This window comes from Cupressus sempervirens, chromosome 4, assembly GCF_028749045.1.
Source record: "Cupressus sempervirens isolate cs-2001-9-10 chromosome 4, ASM2874904v1, whole genome shotgun sequence".
Lineage (NCBI taxonomy): Eukaryota > Viridiplantae > Streptophyta > Pinopsida > Cupressales > Cupressaceae > Cupressus > Cupressus sempervirens.
The window spans coordinates 805,344,119-805,367,133 of NC_143121.1; the positions used below are offsets into that span (position 1 = coordinate 805,344,119).

General features: G+C 37.6%; 1 protein-coding gene across 3 annotated transcripts; it reads right to left on the reverse strand.

Annotated features, from left to right (window-relative positions):
* Positions 1-3,252: 3,252 nt before the first annotated feature.
* Positions 3,253-21,841, reverse strand: LOC149563842 (uncharacterized). 3 transcript variants are annotated; one of them, XM_089826968.1, is made up of 3 exons: positions 21,571-21,841; positions 21,116-21,436; positions 3,253-4,015 (listed from the first exon to the last, which is right to left on the reverse strand). In XM_089826968.1, exons 1-3 carry the CDS (start codon positions 21,608-21,610, stop codon positions 3,966-3,968), a joined length of 411 nt encoding a protein of 136 aa, XP_089683094.1. In that variant the 5' UTR covers positions 21,611-21,841; the 3' UTR covers positions 3,253-3,965. The 3 variants fall into 3 exon arrangements, with proteins under 3 accessions (XP_089683094.1, XP_089683095.1, XP_089683096.1); XM_089826969.1 differs by having other exon boundaries at positions 3,253-4,283; positions 21,571-21,840; XM_089826970.1 differs by having other exon boundaries at positions 3,253-4,708; positions 21,571-21,839.
* Positions 21,842-23,015: the final 1,174 nt, after the last annotated feature.

Sequence of the window (23,015 nt, forward strand, 5' to 3'; positions counted from 1 at the left end):
TTTCAAAGTTGCAAAGTTGTCGTGCAACTTTTCAAACATCTTTACTTCCTAACTGCAACATGGTTACATTTTGGTGCAGTTTGACTTCTAAAGACTCCTAGACCCATTCTAGAGTTAATTTGACATATCCTACCTTTGCTACCTCCCAATGATGACAAGTGTCATACCTTGACAACTAGGACAACTTCAGGTCCTAATGACATCAAACTTTGCCACAACTTCCTAATGGGCTTCTCCCTTGACTTTATTACATTCAAGAACCCACTCAAGGGTCTTCAAGCCAAAACTTGGAGGGTTTAATTCTCAAAACCCCAAGCACTCCAGCACCACAAATGGCATATTTGTTTTCACCAAGCACTCACAAAGGTTCCTGTATCAAGCAAGCAAACAAGGTGGTCTCCATATGTTTAAAAATATATATATTGTTTGCAATTTCTAAACCATTCAAGTCGTTGTATTTGACAGTGGCAGTTTAAAGTTAATATGAACTTTGTCAGCACTGTAAACACAAGCCATGATGGATGATATAAACAGAAGCCACGGTGGAAACAAGGAGTTTGAAATTAGTTAAAAACTGACTAATGTTTTTGGTGGTTAAAATGAACCAATTCTACAGTTTTGGTGGTTCATATGGAGGTTATAAATATGCTTGTAATCATTTGAAAGTTGGGTGTGGAGGTGTGAATAAATAAGTGGCACAAACACATAAAAATTTATACAGAAGTTCATGTTATACAGGTTGGATTGAAAAAGGGGTAGAGGCTTATATGAATTCATTTATATTCAAACGACCATAGTGAAGATTTGAATGAAATTTCTGTGAAGATGAGCCAACAGGATGCAGCATTCAAAGTGACATAAAGGATGGAGTATTGAGCACACGTCCTGATTATTTCTTGCAGGTTATTCTGAGACATTAGCAGAAGTTTGAATATGTCTACTTGGTAATTGGTTGAATCTTCCAATATTCAGGTATCTTATTCACAGAAATTTGATTATCAATTCCAAGTAAAATTCAACATTGCAGTCAAGATTAAGTAAATTGTGAGATCAATATGATTTATACTTTCTAACTTCTTTCAGACAATAGAAGATATGTCTTTCAGATTTATTGAAGTATTTACAATCATATGCATTAGATTAAGTCTACAAGGAAATGTCATACATCTCATATTGTATTGACTGTTCAGAGGAATATTTATAATCAGTCTACAGTACTTTTGTTTATAAGAATTATCACAGAACTGTAACTGATTTAACATATCTTCAGATTTATGCAACTATAATTGGGTTGGTGTTCAGATTGATTGAGTGGGTTCTCAAGTTGTGAAAGAGTTGATGCTTTTAAAGGGGGTTTGGTGATTCCTTGACTTTGAAGCCCTTAAAACTGTGACTTGATTTGAATTTGAGGCCATTTAATGAGAAAAAGACTACATACAGAAAAGATTAAATTATAATAGATGATGTATCGGCACTTATTCATCATTGAAAGTTGAATAGGTTTGCTTCCTTAAGCAAATTTGGTTGATTGTGCTATAGAGCCAAAAAAGGATCTGCAACTTATCTAACTTGTAACTCACTATAGCAGATACATTCACTGAAATCTTGCAGCATTGATGTTTCAGAATCAAGATAGAGAACTCAAGTGTAGCATTTATGATGATTAAGATTTGGATACTTTTTAGACGCCCATTTAATGAAAAAAAGATTCTCATTGAAAGTAAAATAACAAATTATAGCATACAAAACATTGCTCCAATCTCTTTCCATAATGCTCAAGGCTTTTTTGCATGTAACTTGCAGGCACCACAATCATTATTTGTTTTCTTTATCCTCAAAAAAATCAGTAGCAACAGAAAGGGTCCTACACAAAAAATCATGCCTGAATCATCTCCAACCCTGCTACATTCAATATGATAGAAGAAGTTGCAATGCATAATCATGCATGCAGGGTTGTCTTTGTAATAAATTGCACTCAAATTTTAAATACATGTCCTTCAATTCAAAATAATAACAATACACACAGACACAACCAAAATCTAAATATATGTATATCTGTAGCAAGAGAGAGGCATGACTCTTTGGTCTTGCGGGAATCTTAAACATTCATTTAGCGTAGTGTTGGAAGCAAGAATACTTATTTGTGGGAAATCAGTGTTAGGATTATTAGACAAAAATATAACAGTACATGCAAATATAACCGATAACACAAAAGGAATAAAGCACACAGAAATAGAACAGAAGATACAAAGATCTAACATGGTTCATCCAATCTTGGGCTACATTCACCAAACAAAGTGTCCAATATTATTATCCAATAATTCAACCTGATTACAATCTGCAATCCCTTGCAACTCAATACCGTTACAAGAAGCTACTAATTCATCATATGAAAAATCCCTAACGCTAAGCTATTTTATACAAGACTTACGTCAGCTATAAATTATGGTTAGAATGACAAAAAAATAACTCCCGACCTCATTGTCAATAATAAAGTCATTTTTGACCTTGTGGGGTGCTGCCCCTTGACGGTGCTTTGTATCACAACAAGAGGCACGTCTAGGACCCTGCCCCAGGAACCTACAATGGGCACTGCCTCTTGACCCCATCATAAACCCCGATAGGGAAATTTCAAGAGGGACACTGCACCAATGGAAGTAGGGAAAAATAAACCTTTGAGTTTGATTAGGCTCCACATAACAACAATCAGATTACTATGTGCTACGGAATATATCTTGAATCCATTTGATTCTTGTTTTGAAGGCCTTACTGTGAACTTCTCTCCACTATCTCTCAAAATAGATCCACCTTAACACCAGATTTTACTACATTTATCACATACAACTTGATATGCTATGTGCATTGATGAAAGGCCAACACTATCTTGCTTAAAGGTAATGTTTTTGCATTTGGATTGTTTTGCAAGGACCTCTAAGGATGTAAGGACAAGGTGAGCTATAATCAGCTTAGTGATGAAATGAAGTCAGGTGGCATATGGCCACAACAACAGATATATATATATATATATTATAACAGAACATTGAATAAACATTTTTTTGCCTTCCACACAGTAACAGAATTTCAATGGGATTCTATAATCCTTTTCACCATGTAATAGGCACTTTACATGAGTTTCAATAATTTTGTGCAGATAAGGGTTTTGAGTAACATGTCTATGTTAAGTTTAAAACAGAAATTTAATAAACAACATGAACATAAAATAAAATCAAAGCAATCAAACAATACAAATAATTATCCTAAGAAAAACCCTCTTGAGCAAGGGAAACAACCCAGCCCCCGAAAATAGTTTCTTTATTGGAATTTCCAACACTCGATACAATAACTTTTATCTCCTCTGCCGAAATTAATGATCACACAATGATCAGGATTATACAGAAAATCTTTTCTCAGAATGTCAACATAATCTTGAATTCATAATAATAATAATACAAGTATATTCTGAGATACTCAAAATAGAACAAAATGAGCTCTCCAAAAGATACTTCAAGACAAAACTGTTATTTGAAGTAGATATTTAAATACACCTGCTGATAGAATGTGATGGAGAACAAAATTTTGGGTCTCCATTTGTGCATTATCCTGTATCTTTTGTTGTCTTCAGAGATAAGTCAGATGTCTATGAGTTATTGAATCAGAACATATTACAGCATACTGTACCTTCCATTTTCATTTTCCAACTGATTACAAGTTCACAGCAATATTCAAACTGTGAATCTAAGAGAAAAACAACTATCACCAATCTATTGCAGTCCTATGTTCGTATTCAACCTCTAATGCAATCTCTCAGAGGTATATGTAGATGCAGGTCAAATTCTATAGATAAGATGGAAGGATACTAAGAATTGAAGATTGTCAAGAAAAATGAATGCTGATTTATTGGACGATTGGCTCAGTAATTTCATCAGGATCCTGTTCTCATGCATATGTACGGAACAACACAATATTCAATCAAATGAAGGAGCTATATGAATTTTCATACTTGCTGTAGATATACCTGCATCGATGAGGAGCCAGACAATTACTTTAATATGTTGGATTATACACAGGAAAAGGGATGGTAAAAGGATTCATCTTTTACTAGTTGTGTATCTTAATCATTTGAAAGCAGTTAATCTTGTTGTCATTGGGAAAACACGATCAAAACAGTATTATTATAAGGATAAAGAGAGAACGAAGAGCATGCTTATCTTGATTCACGGAGTTGGGGTTATTTCTGGGCAAGCTGTGGTGCACGAGACATTATATTTGAGTGCTCTCTCTAACTGTACAACAAGAGAGACTATTCATATTACAATAAATAATCAGATATGGTGCATGTAAGCAAACTTGATGCTCAGTGGGTTCAGATTTTTCATTCTGATATTATGTCTGGACACAATGAGATTGATGAGCCATATTTCATGCAATCTAAATTGTACGTGATGATACAAATCATCCACAAGCAGTTGATATGTACCAAGAGCAGCTTTTTTGTTAATAGCAATTCAGACATTGATGATTCTAGACATGCAATATACAGCATATCATCTACACACAAAAGATGTATGGTTGATGTAGTCAACGTTTCCCAATGTCAGGTTTTAAGGCAAGGAGCAAGCAGAGTACACTATGTGCAAGCAATTATGAATCTTTGTAGATAGAGTCAGCAACAGTTACCAACAATACTTGGATTCTCACCATCAATGGCCTGGATGGTAGGAGCAAATATATAAGAATCGATCAATTTCTATTATGGAATGCCTACCCAAACAGTAAATACAAAAATAAAAGGAAATATTGCAAGTTCGAATATTAAAAAAAACACATAAAAGTAAGCATGAGTCTCGGATGCCAGAGAATAGTCTTCCAGGAGATTTTGGTGTTTTGACGTGATTCTTGTTTGTCCTTCATCCACGATTCTGGAGAATCTTAGTGCCCATATCCTTCGTAGCCACCAAAGCAAGCGACTTGTGTTGTCTATTATCAATCTTATTTAATCATTTCTAACGTTGCTACATGTTTATTGCAGGATGAGAATGGGTGGCTAGAATTTGTTGCTGGTGAATTCTTCATAGAAGAGGAGTTTCCCAATGGAGGGTTTTCGGAGAGAAGTTTGTTTTAGGAAGCCAACTATTGCACAAAATGGTGGCATGAAACGAGGGTGAACAAAAAATAACAAGAGCCATAAGATATGAAGGACGCCCAATCAGAGACTTTCAGCATGAATCATCATTCCAAACTTGAGGAAAAAATGCGATGAGTATGGAGTTTAGTCTACCCGGGATTGGAAGTATCGAATTACATATGGCATTTTATTGATTATATGTTTGTGAGTCATGGTGCCCGTATTAAGAGAAAAGCACAATGAAATTGTGAAGTCATCTTTTGTACCAGAAACGATTAATAACTAATTTAGAATTAGTAAAAGATGTTCAGATTAATTATTTTATGAAAGGACACACCGATTGCAGTATAAGCTTTCATATACTTATAAATATATGAGATGTAAAACACAAGAGAAGATATTCAGATTCATATTTTAAATTTTTACATATATGAGATGTAAAACACAAGAGAAGATATTCAGATTCATATTTTAAATTTTTACCCATCCTATGCTCTATGATATATTATATTTTTTCATTTGCAAAGAAATGAAGTTTTGAACTTAGTTTGTGGATAGTAGATTTTCATATGAATCCTTGTGCGATTCTGGAGTCAAACTAAATTGGATGGATCATCCGTAAGGAGTGTCTCAGTATAATTTTATTTCAAATCAGTAAAAAATATATATTTTAATTTATTTTGCATTAGAGTTTTAAATTATTAATAAGTTGTGTCCTTTATAAATGTTTTTTATTATTTTCTATAAATATTTTAATATTCGAATAAATGGACTGGGTCATCATTGCATTTTAAATTTGATAAACATATATATCGTAAAATATTTAATTATTTTCATATTTATGTCTAATTTGTCTCCGCAGAAGTTAAAGTGCATTTTAGACTAGTTTAAATGTGTTCATAATTGATCTATCACGTCAGAATTATTAAAATTGTTTATAGTTTAAATATATTAAACTTTATAAAGTTGTACGTCTCAACTTATAATATTGACTCTGATTGCCCATTTAAGTAGGCACTGGTCAGAATTATTAAAATTGTTTATAGTTTAAATATATTAAACTTTATAAAGTTGTACGTCTCAACTTATAATATTGACTCTGATTGCCCATTTAATTAGGCATTGGTCTTTTATTCTTGATTCACAATCCATATGCTAGCAACCTTTTCATTTCTTTCCTTTGAGGAATTAATATATTCATCTATTGCATTAATTTATAATCATTTTTTATTTGAAACATTATCACATTTATTATTCTTAAATTTGTAATTTGCAATCTTAAAACTTTCCATAATTCTTGCCGTTTTGAAAGCTTTTGTTGTATTTGCATTCTAATTGATCTGTTTTAAGTATCTTGGATTTAAGATTGTTGTCCAAGATCAGGTACACCCGCCTTGGTTTTTGCAGAGCCAGAAGCGTAGGGGATTTGGATTACATCGATCAATCCCGTCAAGTTGGCCTTAACCGGTTGGGTATCCCAGCATTGAGCAGACAAGGCTCGTACGATTCCAATCTACGGTTTTGGGAACCAACAGAATGAAGAATTCATAAGCATATACTCTCACTGAATACTTTTAGCATGAAGTTAGAACACTAGCTCCACCAAATATCAAAGAATATTACCCCGTAAAAGAAAAGCCTAATCACATACAAGCACACAACTTATTTTTCTCTTTGTTTTTCATAACAATAAAGTACTGACACATAATACTATAATCCACATAAGGGTATTGAACACTGAACTGGTGAATGTAGAGACCTCGCAAGAATGGAAAATGGTAGACATCATTATCTTACGTGGCAATACAACCATAATTGACATCTTTACACGATGAATCAACAATCTCCTTAAATGACTTTGAGTAAAAACAAACTGTCGGCAAACCTTTATGCACGCATGGTCCCAAATCAAATATAAATGCCATGTCGTCACATGATTCAGCGAGAATAGAATGAATAGGATGAACGTAAAAAGGGAACAAGTCATGTTGCCACTGAAAAGCATGAAGAGTGGATGCCATCCAAAAATAATATTGTAAACTGGAACCAACGAGTAGAGGAGTGAACATATATAATGTGAAACTACAGAACAAGGCAGAAGCAATAGAGAATATAAACACAATGAATCATCTCAAGTACAAGACCTCTATCACAGCTATCAGAGATTCAACACTCCCTCTTAACAAGACAAAGATCTTCAAATTGCCATCTCATGACATTTACACACTACTACAATCAAAAAGAATAACACAAGTTTCATGATAGATTTTCACAATAAAATTGTTACCTCGGTATAACATGTTATCTCGGTATAACACTATTCACCATAGCTACTCTTAAAGGGTGAAATAAAGGGATAGCAAATAAAGTCATGGAGTCACGCACATGACTTCCACCATGCCTACTCACATAGGGTGGAATGAGGGCTTTCACCTCAGACTTCTCCAAGAGAAAAATGCATTTCCCCCATGCCTACTGGCAAAGGGTGGATCACGGAATTTCACCTCGAACTTCTCTTGCAGAGAAGAACTTATTAACAAGGTATTGCACCTCGAACATCTCTCACAAAGAAGAACTTGTCAACAAGGGATCACAACTCAAACTTCTCTTGCATAGAAGAACTCATTACACATATGCATAGAATCACTTAAGTTGAGATTCTCTCTCAACAAGGCTATCATTTTCCACTATACCAAACTTATCTTGGAAGTAGCAGAACTTCACTATTCGAAGTGGCTTGGTAGTATGGTACAGTCTGCTCCTTTGTAGAAATGTAATCAAGCTCAATAGCTTTTATTTGAACCATATCCCTCAAATAATGGTATTTAATTTCCACTTGTTTTGTTCTATCGTGAAAAAATGGATTAATCGAACTTCACATAGCTTTGGGTATCACAAATGATTCCAATAAGTTCCAAGGGTTGTCCAAATAAATCTGCAAGTAATTTACAAAGACAAACATATTCTTTTGCAGCCATACATGTTGTAACATACTCTTCTTTAGTTGTACTCTAAGCCACACGACTGCTTCCTGCTACACCAAGAAGCCATGGTTGAGCCTAGACTGAAACAGCATCCTGAAGTACTCTTTCTATCAGGCACGCACTCTCCCAATTTGAACAAAAGAACCCCTATAAGTTCATCTCTTCACATGAAGAATATTTCAATCCATATCCTATTGTACCATGAACATATCTCAAAATATGTTTGACTACCACATGATGAATTTGCCTTGGTTCGCACTTAAACTAACTCGTAATAATAATAATACTACAAAATTATATTCTGATATTCTGAAAATAGAACAAAATGAGCTCTCCAAAAAATACTTCAAGACACGATTGTTATCTGAAATAGATACTTAAATACACCTGCTGATAGAATGAAGGATTCATAAGCATATACCCTCACCAAATACTTTTAGCATAAAATCAAAGAATATCACGCCGTAAAAGAAGAGCCCAACACATAATACTATAATACATGAAAAGAGTATTGAACACTGAATTGGTGAATGGAGCTCATACAATCACAATGAAGAGACCCCGCAAGAATGGAAAACGGTAGATTTATTGTCTTACGTGGCAATACAAACCATAACTAACATCTTTGCACGATGAATCAACAATCAAATTGTCTATTAAAGAGAACAAATTTCCACAATCCATTCTATTGTACTGATATGTTTCTGGATTCGATTGTGTTAAGATTTTTACCATCAACGTTTCGAATCACACTACGTGATCCATCATTGTTTCTTGCATCTCTTGCTCTTCATCCTGATGATGGATCACGTAGTGTGATTCGAAACATTGATGGTAAAAATCTTAACACAATCGAATCCAGAAACATATCAGTACAATCAAATTGTCGACAAACCTTTACACATGCATGGTGCTATGTCATCAAATGATTCGGCAAGGATAGAATGAATAGGATGAATGGAGAAAGAGAACAAGTCGTGTAGGCACTGAAATGATATTGTAAACTAGAAACAAGTAGAAGATCAAACGCAAATAATATAAAACTACAGAACAAGGTGGAAGTGATAGAGAGTGTAAACACAGGGAAAATCATCTCAGGTACAAGATCTCTATTGTAGCTATCAAATTCGACAGTCTGTGGATTTTCAAATTTAAATAGGGTTAAGCATTATGATACATTGCCCAAAGAAAAATAGAGCAAGGTTGGTTAAATAATTCACATGGGCTTTAACGCAAGATAAGATAAGATAGATATATTAATGTCCAACAAGAGACCACAAAAAGTTGAAAGCATACAACCAAGGCAAAAAGAGCGAAAAACAGTGTCCAAGCAAAGAGCAGACAAGGAAGCAAAAGAAAAGAACTAGAAGAGAAAGACTAAGGGTCCTTCCTAAGAGGAAAAAAATCCCATACCAAAGGATATGGTTTGGAGCAAGAGTGAGACCCAAACTATCTCAGAATGCCATTGGGGTGGGGTGTCGCTGCCAAGTGTAACCATTGCATAGTCTCACAAGCCTCGTGTGATGAGAGGTCGAGTTGTATCTTCGTGCCCTTGGGAGGAGACACCGAGGCAAAAAAGGAGGTGATAAGCTGATCCATAGCCTAACACGAAGGGAAACAGAGCTGCAAAGTATGGTTGCGGAGCCGCGTGGCGTCGTGGAGGTAGAGTGCAAGACATCGCTAGTCTATGTATCTGAAGAAGGATAAAAGTGTTCTGCAATCTTTGAACAAACAGTGGAAACTCCACCTAGTCTCGTAGTATATAGGGCAACAAAAGATGAAATGGATCTTTGTTTACACCTCAGCTCGATCATAAAGGCGGTAGATTTGATTTGCCCTGTCAATTTGGTGGTCAATTTGATAGCGGAGTCAATGGGAACCAACTTTGAAGGAACCCACAGAAATGCGAAGGCCGTGACTCCAAGGCCAAGTCAAATAGAAAGGGCGTGAGATAATCACATCCTGAATATCTAGTTAGTACTCAGTGTAAAAGGCCATCCTCCAATGAAACTCCCCCACAGGGCTACTCTAGGTCGTAAAAATATATTGTTTGTAGATGTTCAATATGATGTGCATGTTCAACTCCTGCTAGGAAGGAAGGAGGTGAGCAGGAGTGTCAAGAGAGAATTGAAAAGGAGGGAGATGATCAATCTCGATCCTGATGAACCAAGTAAAGCAAAGGCCTAAGCATACCAACCATGAGCCTTGCTAGTAGAGTCAGACCTATCCACACCCTCAAAGGAATAGTAAGCTAGGTAAGAGTATTTGTGATAGTCATCAGCATAATCAGCGAACCCCTGGAGGCAGTAAAGGAACCAAACTAGATTAAAGATAGCCCCAAGCCTAAAAGGTTGGGCCCCAAACTCAACCAGGATGATGTTGTGGGGAGTAGACTGATGACATTTGATACTGCATCGAAGGAGCAAGACTTAGATGTGCTCAACTAAGGACCAATCAAAGCACAACGAAGCCATAAAGAATTGTCAGCTTGACCAAGGAGTTCAGGAGGGATAGCTTGGACGTAGTGTCCTGAAAGTGATGTCTAAAACAATGTCTCTCTAACATAGCCAAGGAACCCAACCCCTTATTAACTCTGGGCTCAGAGCCATAAAGAATTGTCGGCTTGACCAAGGAGTCCAGGAGGGATAGCTTGGACATAGTGTCCTAAAAGTGATGTCTGAAACATTGTCTCCCTAACATAGCCAAGGAACCCAACGCCTTATGAGCTCTGAGCTTCATGGCAGGACTCAACCTAAAATAGGGGTCAAAGAACTTACCCCGAGGAAGCAATCTCGATCACCAAGCCTTGAAAGTAGAAGTGGAGATGCAAGGTCTTTAAGCAGTTGAAAGCCATCCCCAATGATTGAAAACTTCCTAAGGGAATCCTTGAGCTCATCAATGACAATGTCGAACAAGGTGGGAGAGAGAGGGCAGCCTTACTTCACACCAATGGTGCTCAGTATGGATTAAAAAAACCTTTGTGGAGTCATGAATCTTCCCACCACAACCACAACAAGAGTCTTGAAAGTCCCAATGCCTCATAGTCTCTAAAAAAAGTAGCACCCGGGGAAAAAAGTCAAAAGCTTTGTGAAAGTCCACAAAACAACAGTAGACTTCTCTCAAGCGACACCGAACCTCCTCAATGATAGCCCACAGTGTCAAAATGCAGTCCATGGTCTGAAAATTGATGTGCAAACCAGCCTGACCCTTGGCACAACAATGCCTCCAATCAAACTCTCTGGATAGAATGGTGTTGAACACCGCAGCATAAAGTTTGGCAAAAGTGTATGCTACCATGATCGTCCTATAGTTTCCAGAGTAAGAAGACTAACCGATCTTATGAATCAAACAAATGAGTCGTCTCAACCAAGAGCTCAAGAATCCAATACAAACCACTCTATTAAAGAGCATCGAGAGGAAGGAACCCAAACACAATGATACCAAGTTTAAAGAGTTCCACCTGGAACCCTTCAATGATAGCGACACTACTTTGTGAAAGTCCAAAAAACAACAAAAGACTTCCATCGAGCGACACCGAACCTCCTCAATGATAACCCATAGTGTCAAAATGTGGTCCATGGTCTGAAAATCGATGTGCAAACCAGCTTGACCCTTGGCACAACAATGCCTCCAATCAAACTCTCTAGATAGAATGGTGTTCAGCACTGCAGCATAAAGTTTGGCAAAAGTGTGCCCTACCATGATCGTCCTATAGCTGTCAGAGTCAGAAGTCGACCCGATCTTATGAATCAGACAAATGATGAGTCTCGACCAAGAGCTCGAGAATCCAAAACAAGCCACTCTATAAAAGAGCACAGAGAGGAAGGAACCCAAAACAATGGTAACCAAGTTTGAAGAGTTCCACCTGGAACCCTTCCCCATTTATTGTCCTATTGCAACTCATGGATCTAACTGCCTTGCAAATGTTGGTAAAAGTGAAGAGATGACAAATGGGTGGAGGGGTGTGATGGAGAGAGGGTTGGTTGAGGATGTTGTATAGAGTGGAAGTATGATTGGCCAAGGGACAGTGGTCTAGGGTGGAAGGAGGGGGCAGATGACAAGGAAACTAGGTGTGCCAAAAGAGCTTGGGGTAAAGCAGAAGCAAGGCACCAAAGAATTTGCATTGCGACACACTGAACACCCACTTCTTGTGGCGAAGAAAGCAGCAGTAAGAGAGTCTCAGTTGGGTAAAGGAGGGGGAGTGGGTGGTAAAGACTAAACGAACAAAGCGATGGAAGTTCTTGTAGTCACCATCGAACCACAAGTTCATTGGGCAAGTGTTCCTGTGCTTAAAACTGAGGGGAGAGAAGTACAATGAGGAATGGAAAGGAAGGAAGACTCCCAAATCGCAATAGCATATGACTCGAACATGTAGGAGGCATCCTTGGGCTCTGGGAAGGAATCCTAGGGAAGGAGCCACCTAAGATGGAGCAAAAAGAGGTCACAACCACCCTTGGTGAAGGAAAAAGAGATGCAAGTGGGGGTCAACACAAAAGCAAGAGAACGAAAGGGGGGTGAGGGGGGTAGAAATATCTTGAAGGCGAAGCTGAGAAGGGCATGATCAGCCAAGGGGAGGCAAGAGATAGTGAAGCAATTGATGGAGAGAATGAAGGAGGCATTGGAAAGAGCATAATCCATGGCACTCACACCACCATAGTGGGACCAATAAGTGAAAGATCCAAATCCAAGAAAATAGGAATCGTTCAAAATCACCAAGTTAGAAGTCTCGCAAAGTTGGAGGAGGTGTCGGCCATAACACGTAAGGGGTCCTTGAATATCTTTCGAAAAACATTGCAAACTAATGCTAGTCAAGTCGGTCTTCAAAGTACAAATCGAGTCAAACACACGATTTGGAGGGAGGTCTAAAGACGTCTAGTTTGTGCAATTAAAGTCCCCCAAGATGATAATGTCTCCCAAGACCAAAAATCTAGAGATGCACTCGAGAAGGTCCACATAAAGGTCATTGTTATCCATACTATAGCAAACATGGGACGAGGAGGCTAACAAAAAGTAACAGACAATGATGAAGGTATCTTTGTGATGTTGCATGGTACGATCGATACGGATCCATAAAATCTAGCAAAGGTGTTAGAGTGAACTAGAGAAATAGAGTTGAAGACGCAATCTCTAATCAAACAGGCGACACTATTGTACTCCTAAGCCCCGTAGATGTCCTGAATTGATCCTTGCAAACAAAATGCCACTGGTACAGGGTGAACCCAAGAAGAAGAAAGAAAACACTCTCGTGAGTCTCAGTAATGACAAGAATATCTGCAAAACCAATATCTTGAAAAAGGCTCGACAAGGACCATAGAGTACCATTGTGTTTCACCAATTGACAAGCAGTGAACTGCTGAGATGTTCTCTCCTACCCAATTGTCGCGAATACTATTATTTGGCCTTAGAAGCCAATCTTGGTTCCCAACTAGGAGGAGGAGAGTTGCGAATAACAAGTCCTCGAGAGTGTTTTAGCTCTGCCAGTTGTGATTTCATGAGGTCCTCATCCAGGTAAATCTTTGTAGGAAGAGGAAAAATATTCCTCCTCACTCTAAGAACTCAGAGTCGAGCAGAAAAAGAAAGGAACCTGAGGTAAAAAGTACAGTCCAAACCAACCCATGCCCTATCAAGAGTGAGGAGTACCCAATAGGGATAGGTTCCACGGAAGAGGGAGGAAAGCCCTGAACCCGCAAGTTGAGGCCACGAGCCCACCTAAAACACTCAACCGCTAACTTATCCTGGACAATCTTTTCAACACAGAAAGAAGATCCAGATTTATTCCAAACTGAGGCCTAAGATTTGTTTTGTTTCTGTCATGGGAGATTTTCGCTTGTTAACCAGTTTGGTCTGTTTATCCTTGATGCTGCCAATTTCCCCAATCTCCTCAATTATGGTGTCGAAATGTGTTTTAATATTTGTTGTTTTGGAGGTAAAAGTTTTTTAAAGGTCTTTGATGTGTGAAGTGTTAACAATACCCTGTTGTTTCAAGTCATTAAAGGTCTCAGACAGAATCTGTACAGTGTCCCTGAGACTCTAATTCTCAGTTCAAGTTTCAGTATCCAGTCTATAAGCCTCTGGTAAGTGATGGACGACGGCTGAAGTTGGGAGTGAGAAGAATCCATGGAACTACCAACAAGGAACAAGCAAGCAAGCTGCAAAGGAATTAACAGTAGTGGCCACGAAGAAAAGAAGAAACTAGCAACCACAGCAGCCACAGGTGACCACAGAGAGCCAACTGAATAACCAAACAACCAACCACAGAGAAGAAGCATCAGCAAAGCCAATGAGAAAAACAAAAACACAAACAGGCAGACAAGAAACCATCTATAGAAATAGGAAAAGTTGCTGCACCAGACACCAGCAACTACCGAATAAAAATGAATCAGACCAAGGACACCCACAGGAGCAAGGCAATGTTGAAGGAGCAATAGCCAAACAACAATAAACAGAACCAGAAATGCGGTGACCAACCATAGAAAAAGCCAAAACAAGTCGACATAGAGCAGGGAAAGAAGCCACAAAACACAAAGCCAAGCCCAAAGGCAGGGCAAGCAAATTGACAGGGAAAGGGGCCACCCATCAACTGAGGCCAAGAACCAAGCAATGGAACACAGAGAGGACTGAAGAAAATCAAAAATAACCCAACAGAAGCAATAACACTCAACGAAAACATCTGAGAAAGGCAGGCCAGGCCATGCCATGCAAAATACGAAACACATGGCACGAAGGGCCACACAAGGAAAGCAGCGGCAAGGAAACCCAACATAGAGCAAAGCAAGACCACGTGCAAAACGCTAAACAAGCAGAAAACAGCCCAAACAAGCAACAAGTGATGAGCAACACACAATGCCCACTCAAGAAAAACACTAGAAGCAACAGTGAAGAAACAACAAGCAGCAGCAAACGAAGACGTCCAATCATGAAATAGGCGCACGCGGTGAAGGAAAAGCAACCACCATGAATGCAGTGCAAGCCAACCACTTAGTTGGCGCGAGAGTGATCACATGAATAGAGGGAGAAGCATGGGCAAGGGATAAAATTTACTCATAGCCCATGAGAAGAATTTTACCGACTGAAGAAGGATTACAGACAAAAATTATGTATGTCTTCCAGATTCTCCTTATATGACAAGGAAGCCTTTTTTGTTATAAATGCTTATAATGGTATGATTGACGAAAGTAATTTTATGATCTACTGCCCAAAGAATAAGAGGGCAAGGTTTACTTAAGTCATTCACATAGGCATTCATATAAGAAGTAGAATATGCAGGCTTAGAGTGGTGAAATTGAATACAGATGAAATATCTGTTATTAATGTATGTGAATAATGTTGCCAGAAATGGCATGACAGTTTGCGGACGAAGATCTATAATCAGTTGAGGATGATGCCAGTGATGTTATTGCAATAGCTTTAAAGAGTAGGTCTAGTGCATTTTTCAATTCTAGAATTAACAATTACATGTGACTTGTCTTATTTTTGAGCTTAAATTGAAAGAAAAGTTTCAATGGATTTGGAGCTTCTATCGTCAATGCTCCTCTGTCACAAGTGTTCTTAAAAAATTGAAGACGTGAATTATAATATATGCCTGCACCATGGATTAAGAGGCAGATTCCCACCACAATTGATAAGATGTCAAGTTTAACCGACAAGTAGTTGTATTATGTTGTTTGTGAAAATCCTTGTGAATGACATTCAAGTTATGAGAAGGTAAAGGCCAGTAGTATTGTCCAATGTCATGTATAACTAGGAGCCACTAAGGAACTAAGATATTGTATTCCATGATGATCTTCATGTGTGCCTGTATGAAATCATTGTTGACTAAAGTCCAAAGCATAGGATATATTTACATCCTCAAACTTTTCTGAATAAGTAAAATGGCAGCACATGTTTTAGCATGAACGGCATAGATCTTCTATAATTGTCAGGGATAAAGTTATAAACATAATCCTGAATTACTATGATATATGGTTTCCTTCGATAAGGCAACATTCAATTTTGACAAGGTAATACAGAATAGTACAATGCAAGAAACAGTAATGTACTATGGGATAAGAAGAGTAGAAAATAGAAGAAAGAAAGAAGTAGATCCAAGTAAAAAATAACATGTTAAGGTTAATGGACTAGTTGTGCAAGGCAGCAAAGCAAATGACATTAAGGGAGGCTGCATGAACTTCCTCTAGAGTTGTTGCAACACCAACATGCTTTCTCTCCAAGTTTTTATTTTCTTAAGACACATTTATCTGGATAAGCACTAGATGCATCAAGAATATGGAGTAAGAAAATTTAGCAAACAAAAAAGAATTTGGTTTCCTTCAATAAGGCAACATTCAATTTTGACAAGGTAATCCAGAATAGTACAATGCAAGAAACAGTAATGTACTATGGGATAAGAAGAGTAGAAAATAGAAGAAAGAAAGAAGTAGATCCAAGTAAAAAATAACATGTTAAGGTTAATGGACTAGTTGTGCAAGGCAGCAAAGCAAATGACATTAAGGGAGGCTGCATGAACTTCCTCTAGAGTTGTTGCAACACCAACATGCTTTCTCTCCAAGTTTTTATTTTCTTAAGACACATTTATCTGGATAAGCACTAGATGCATCAAGAATATGGAGTAAGAAAATTTAGCAAACAAAAAAGAATTTGGTTTCCTTCAATAAGGCAACATTCAATTTTGACAAGGTAATACAGAATAGTACAATGCAAGAAACAGTAATGTACTATGGGATAAGAAAAGTAGAAAATAGAAGAAAGAAAGAAGTAGATCCAAGTAAAAAATAACATGTTAAGGTTAATGGACTAGTTGTGCAAGGCAGCAAAGCAAATGACATTAAGGGAGGCTGCATGAACTTTCTCTAGAGTTGTTGCAACACCAACATGCTTTCTCTCCAAGTTTTTATTTTCTTAAGAGACATTTATCTGGATAAGCACTAGATGCATCAAGAATATGGAGTAAGAAAATTTAGCAAACAAAAAAGAATTTGGTTTCCTTCGATAAGGCAACATTCAATTTTGACAAGGTAATACAGAATGGTACAATGCAAGAAACAGTAACGTACTATGGGATAAGAAGAGTAGAAAATAGAAGAAAGAAAGAAGTAGATCCAAGTAAAAAATAACATGTTAAGGTTAATGGACTAGTTGTGCAAGGCAGCAAAGCAAATGACATTAAGGGAGGATGCATAAACTTCCTCTAGAGTTGTTGCAACACCAACATGCTTTCTCTCCAAGTTTTTATTTTCTTAAGACACATTTATCTGGATAAGCACTAGATGCATCAAGAATATGAAGTAAGAAAATTTAGCAAACAAAAAAGAATTTGGGATTACCTGAGCACAACAGTGGAGTGATGAGAGGAAAATAGATCCTGGTAAACAGAAGAGAAGAAAGTCGAAAGAAACTAGGAGAGGATAGGCCCAAGGAACATTCTTTTGTTGCCACTGAACCAAGAGAACTAGCCAGGCAAAAGAAAAATGGTCTAAATTATTTTTTTAATCTCTATGAGCCATGGTTTAAACTTAAGACTTTTATTAGAAGCCTAAAGAATTTCCTAGAGAAAGGAAGAGAAATATTAAACTAAGGTAATGGTCTTTTCCCAAAACTTGTCCTCAAACTTATTGAGTATATTATTGCCTACAAATGATCAAAGTAGACTCGTGCAGTCTACATAAACAAACCTAAAATGTGACATTATGTTTATTGTTAAGAAAACTAGATGGAAACCATAATCAGACAAATGAACATTCAACCCGTTCTTTATAGAAGCAATTCTGATACAAGCTATTTTTTTGCATTATTTATTTGGACATCCATAGCAGTTTCCAGTCAATTGTCAACTAGCTTCAGCCACAAATGCTTTCAAGATTTTTCTCTTCTTCATTGAAACCCCATAGCTATACTTGAGGGAAAAATAAACATCCAGGTTTCTCCTACTATACAAGACTCTAGTGTGCAAGTGAAATGGATATAGCCCCTTCCACATTGCAAAGCAGAGACAGGTGTATTCAATGTGATTCCCGCAAACCCTCAGAAAGATTCCCACAAAGTTAATTGTACAGGTCACTATCAATACAGAAAGCTCAACTGACATAATAATGGAGCTTTCATAGAAGAGCCCAAGGCTCAAATCCCCATCAAACATGCTTGGATTTAAGATTCAGTAGTATATCTTCAGTGGTATATCATATCCAATTTTGGATGTGTCATATCTCATCCAATTTCAGTGCCCAATTTTCAATGTAAAGGGTTGAGCTCAAGCAATTATTTCGTTGTATGGTAAAGGAGCCCTAGCTTCAATTCCTCCAAATGTTGACTAAACTAAACAAATTTTCTATATCATTTTACCTTTTTCATCAATTGCATTAAACTAAATTTACTCTATCTATTTTGTATTTTTATCAATTAAACTAGCTTGTATCTTAAAGCGTGAGCCACTAGCTTGTTCATCTCTAAAATGAAACATAGTAGGGAGCAAGAATTAAGTTTGAATAATGGTTGTTTGTAGCAAGAATAGCTCTAGGGTCTTTGTCATGTCTAGAGATGGTGACGAAGATTCCAATGATGAGGACAACGATGGTTGTCTCTATTTATCCTCTAATCCTCGCTTGGTCGGGGATCTATGTTACTCTCTTGGGCACTCCTTGGATAGCTGGTTTTGGGCCCCTTCTGTGCCCTTCTTTGGTCCTTTGTGCGGGATTTTTATGCTAGCAATACCCAAACCTGGGTGGGTAGCATGTGGTCTCCTTTGGGAGATTGCGCTTGCTCTAGGGTGGCTGGCATGGCAGAAGCGTGGCCACCTTGCTTTGCTGGCAAGTCTAACAGCCCTATTCACGTTGTTGTGTTTAATGGCGGGTGTTTCTTCCAGGCTTCACTTGTTGGGGTTTTCAATAGTGTTTTGTTGGCGTTGCCCTTCCCTTCTTTTGTCTCTGCCCTTGTAGTGGGGCTTTGTGCTCTAATGTTCACAAGTTGTTGACACATCCCTTGGTAATGGGTTTCAGTTTTGATGGCATGCAGCTTTGCAGTGTTGGGTCCTTATCTTAGGGACATGCTTGTGTGGGTTTGCTTACCCTTGTGGGTGGTTGCTCCTCACCCATGCCAATTAGTTCCTAACTTTTGTGGGTGCTTTGTGTTAAGAGTCATGCGGTTCCTCTCTTCTTTCCTAGTTTGGCTCCACCTTCTGGTGTTCGATGAATCTATTTTTCATGAGGGGAGAAAACTTAGGATTTGGCGATTTGGGTGTTGTTATATGCCCTCTTTACATCTTTTTCTGTTTTGGGAGATATCTTCTCTACTCTTCTATTAGAGTTACTCTCTAGAGTAGATGGGCTTCTTTCCATTTGTGTAGTGGATCTTGGTGCTTAAAGGTTTTTTTTGAAGAGATAGTTATGACTAAGAAGGCCCTCATTTGTTCCATTGGTCTCTATGCTTTGCAGGTGAAGATTTTATTTGCTTAATTCCAAAAGTGGTTTAATGACCCCTGCTCTCTTTTGTTGTTTGCCTTTCATTTTGGTAGCTAGGCAGATGCTGAAAGTTCTCAAGGGCCCTCTTGGCTCCAATCAGTTTTTGGTTAAGGGAAAGTTCTAGTTTTGGGGTGGCTCTTACCCCAGGAGAGTCTAGAGCTTTATGTTTCTAAATATCTGGAGAACACTTATATGCACTACTCTTCCCCGGGAGACTTCTATTGAGGTGAAGTCCATTCTTTGGCCCTTGTGGTGTCGCCTTCTTGTCATTGGTGTCTAGAAGGTGGGGTGGTGTCGGAAATGGTTTTCTTTAAGGATTTTATCAATGTTACACCAGTACTAGAGTGCGTCAGGATGGCAAGACGTCGGGACGAATTTCTGGGATGGGGGGAAAGGGCCTTATTTTCGAGACGGCGGGGGGACGGCGGCAAGGGGAGGACAGGGCAGGGAGGGGTGTTGTATAGTATGCATATAGAACTTGAAATGCTTGCTATGAAATGATATTTCAATAGAGCATACCATATTTAAATACTTGAACACAAGAAAATTGCAACATGAACTAGAACCATTGAACATTCAACCTAGTAACATACTACATACCCAATAATAACATTCAAAAATCAAAATTCAAATAGAAATCAAAGTCCTCCTTCCAGCAACAGCATGGTTGTGGAATGGCAGAGGTGGGGTTACTTGGGTACGCGAGTACCCAATGTGGGGACGTCTCAGGGACGGGTACTTTGAGGTTTGCGAGGGGGGTGTAAGTCCCCGTGTAACACTGGGATTTTCCCTCTCCCATCATCCCTATCAAGGTGGGATCCCTTTTTATTAAGGTGGAAGGAAGCTTTGCTGAGAGTGTGGTTATTTCTCCTCAGTTGCCTATGGTGCTCACTGCTGGAAGGTTTGGGGTTCTTCCTTAAACCCTTCTTTTCTTGTTGGCTATTTATGTATTGTCTATTGTTGATCGCAGCAATTGTTCAGGGAGCCTCTCTGCCCTCCTCTTGGTTTTGGATTCCATCCTTAACCTTGTGATGGCTTGGGGTGTCATGTCTATACCCAAGAATGATGAGGGAATTTTTCTTTCCCCGATGGTTTCAGCTGGATTACACATTCTTATGTGGTTGTTTATGATGTGGGTCATTGGTGCCATAATCCTTTTCAAGTTTCTGATTTGGGGTTAGTCCTCCCAAATGTCCTCCTAATGAAAAGATCATCTCTGTGATATATGGCTACAGCCTGACCTTTTGAGCCCCTGTGGACAGCGGGTGCTTTTAATGTCTGTTTTTTTTTTTTTTTGTTGTCTGTTTGCCGGCTTTTGGCTGGCTTTGGTTTGTTGTACTGTTCTTGAATATCTTGCTGCAGAGTTTTAACTGGGTTTGGTTCCAGATCACTTTCAAAATCTGCTTGTACAGGGTTTTAGACCCCTTCAAAAACTGTTAAATCAACAAAACTAAAACAATATGGCAAAGCCAACAAACTAGATAACACCAAATTAAAAGACAAAATCCATGAAAACAGTAAAAAATCTTAAGAAAAAAACCTCAACAACGTACTAAATATGTAAAGACTGCGCTTCTTACGTTCCTTTTCCATCTTCTCCATGTCTCTTCCACTTTTACCGTAAAGCTTCTCAATCCCCTCACGAGCCCAAATCTCAGCCATCTGCTTATCCTCCTCTGTGATCTTGTAGTTAGGGTTAGGACCCCATTTCAAATTCTTCTTAACTGTCTTGCCCTTTACATCAGATTTTACCAGAAGCTCTGAATCTATTCCTGCCTTTGCATTTTCCTTACCAATTGGAATGGAAGCCCCTAAAGTTGGTAGAGGCTTAAGTTTGTTGGATTGTTTTTGTGGTTTGTGCGGGGCAGTATTGCCTGCAAAAGGGCGAGGTTAGAAGTTGAACACGATTATTTTTCGATTAAGTATCTAATGGTGTCCTTATTCAAAATCAACGCATATGCAAAACCAGTAGTGGATGTTAAGTTGTGGCAAGTTTTTTTAACCATACCTCTGCTAATCTCAGCAAGTGGTTGCCTCCTCCTTTCCATTGGCAATTTTTTTCTCTGCTAAGCTCGGCAATGGGATTGTAGTAAAAAACAATTATAACAGACAATATTGTTTTCCTCCGGAAGAAGACTGTATTGCAGCAATTCTTATTCGGAAGGGAGCACCAGATCTAACAAACATGCAAAATCACGCAATGAATTGAAGTTAACGGTCGGCAATTTGGAAGAGAACCTGCTTTTTTTATCCAACGGTTAGAAATGCTGTAAAAATAAAACAAGAATTTAAAAATCTTAAACCTTCGTACTTCTATAAATAGTTTTTATTGGGACATTTTTTTCCGGCACAAGCAAGATAATGTTAAATACGTATTGATTTGGAAGTACATGGAAGAAATAGTTTTTTTTTTAAAATCCAATTCACCTTCTACAAATTTATAAAATAAATTTAATAAACACTATTAAGCAAACAATCAAAGCATTTTTCCTTTTGAATGTGCACCATACCATAATGACATTAGACTTTATTGGAAAATCTAAATAATATTAATAGAACAAAGTTTTAGAAAAATTTTGGGAACATTTTTTAATGTTAAAATAATTGTGTAAAAATAAAAATTCAAAAAATTATGGTGATATTTAGTTTTTCTTGATCATAGATGAATGGAGTTGTCATTGTCTTATGGATTATTACATTGTTAATTATTGTCTTATAGGGAAATTTTTGAAGGATAATTTAAGGTAGAATTTTAAGTTTTATATTAAAAATACAAGTAAACTAAGTTTAAAATAATTTTTTAAAAATAGTATTCATTACAAAAATTAAAAAATTAAAAAATAAAGAAGATGGTGTATTTTCTTGATAAACTACGTTTAATACATAGAAATACATATATGCAAAATCAAATAAACATCCCTCATTGGGGACCTAGGGCTTCATGTCGTACACATGAAAATGGTGTGGTTAGGCAAGGAAATTCATTTGCCCTACTGCCTCATAGCAATCATCTCCCATCAAGGAAACAAGAGATGGGTTTTGCTTTGTCATGCAAAGGTAGGTGTCCTTTACTTAGGGCTTTAGTGACAAAGAAGGGCAAAAAATTGGCATGCCTTGGTAAGATGGAGGCTTAGCAAACGAAGAAACAATGCAAATTTGAGCAAGTGGGGCATAATAAAATCCAAGTGACACTAGAAACAAGGAAGGAGAAAAATGAATATTCTATCATGATCTTATTAGGATATAACTATGTGAAAGTCAACAAGATTTAAAATCTTTGCAGTCGAACATAGATGTTGGGATCCCCTCTAAATATAAGAGAAGTTTCAAGATAGGAAGTGGTCAAAACTACGAAAGCCTGGAGGGTAGAAAGGAGGAACTTTGGCATATAGGAAGCTAGAGAAACCAATGATAGGGTATCCATATTATGGGTCATACCAAGTACATCAAGGA

Bases quoted from the DNA above. Each gene is read 5' to 3' on its own strand.
- LOC149563842 (XM_089826968.1), bottom strand. From the start codon at position 21,610: ATGGAAAGGAGGAGGCAACCACTTGCTGAGATTAGCAGAG. The intron at 21,437-21,570 runs GTATGGTTAAAA...GCCCTTTTGCAG, and splicing joins ACTTGCTGAGATTAGCAGAG to GCAATACTGCCCCGCACAAA. The intron at 4,016-21,115 runs GTACGTTGTTGA...TCATCGATGCAG, and splicing joins GCGCAGTCTTTACATATTTA to GTATATCTACAGCAAGTATG.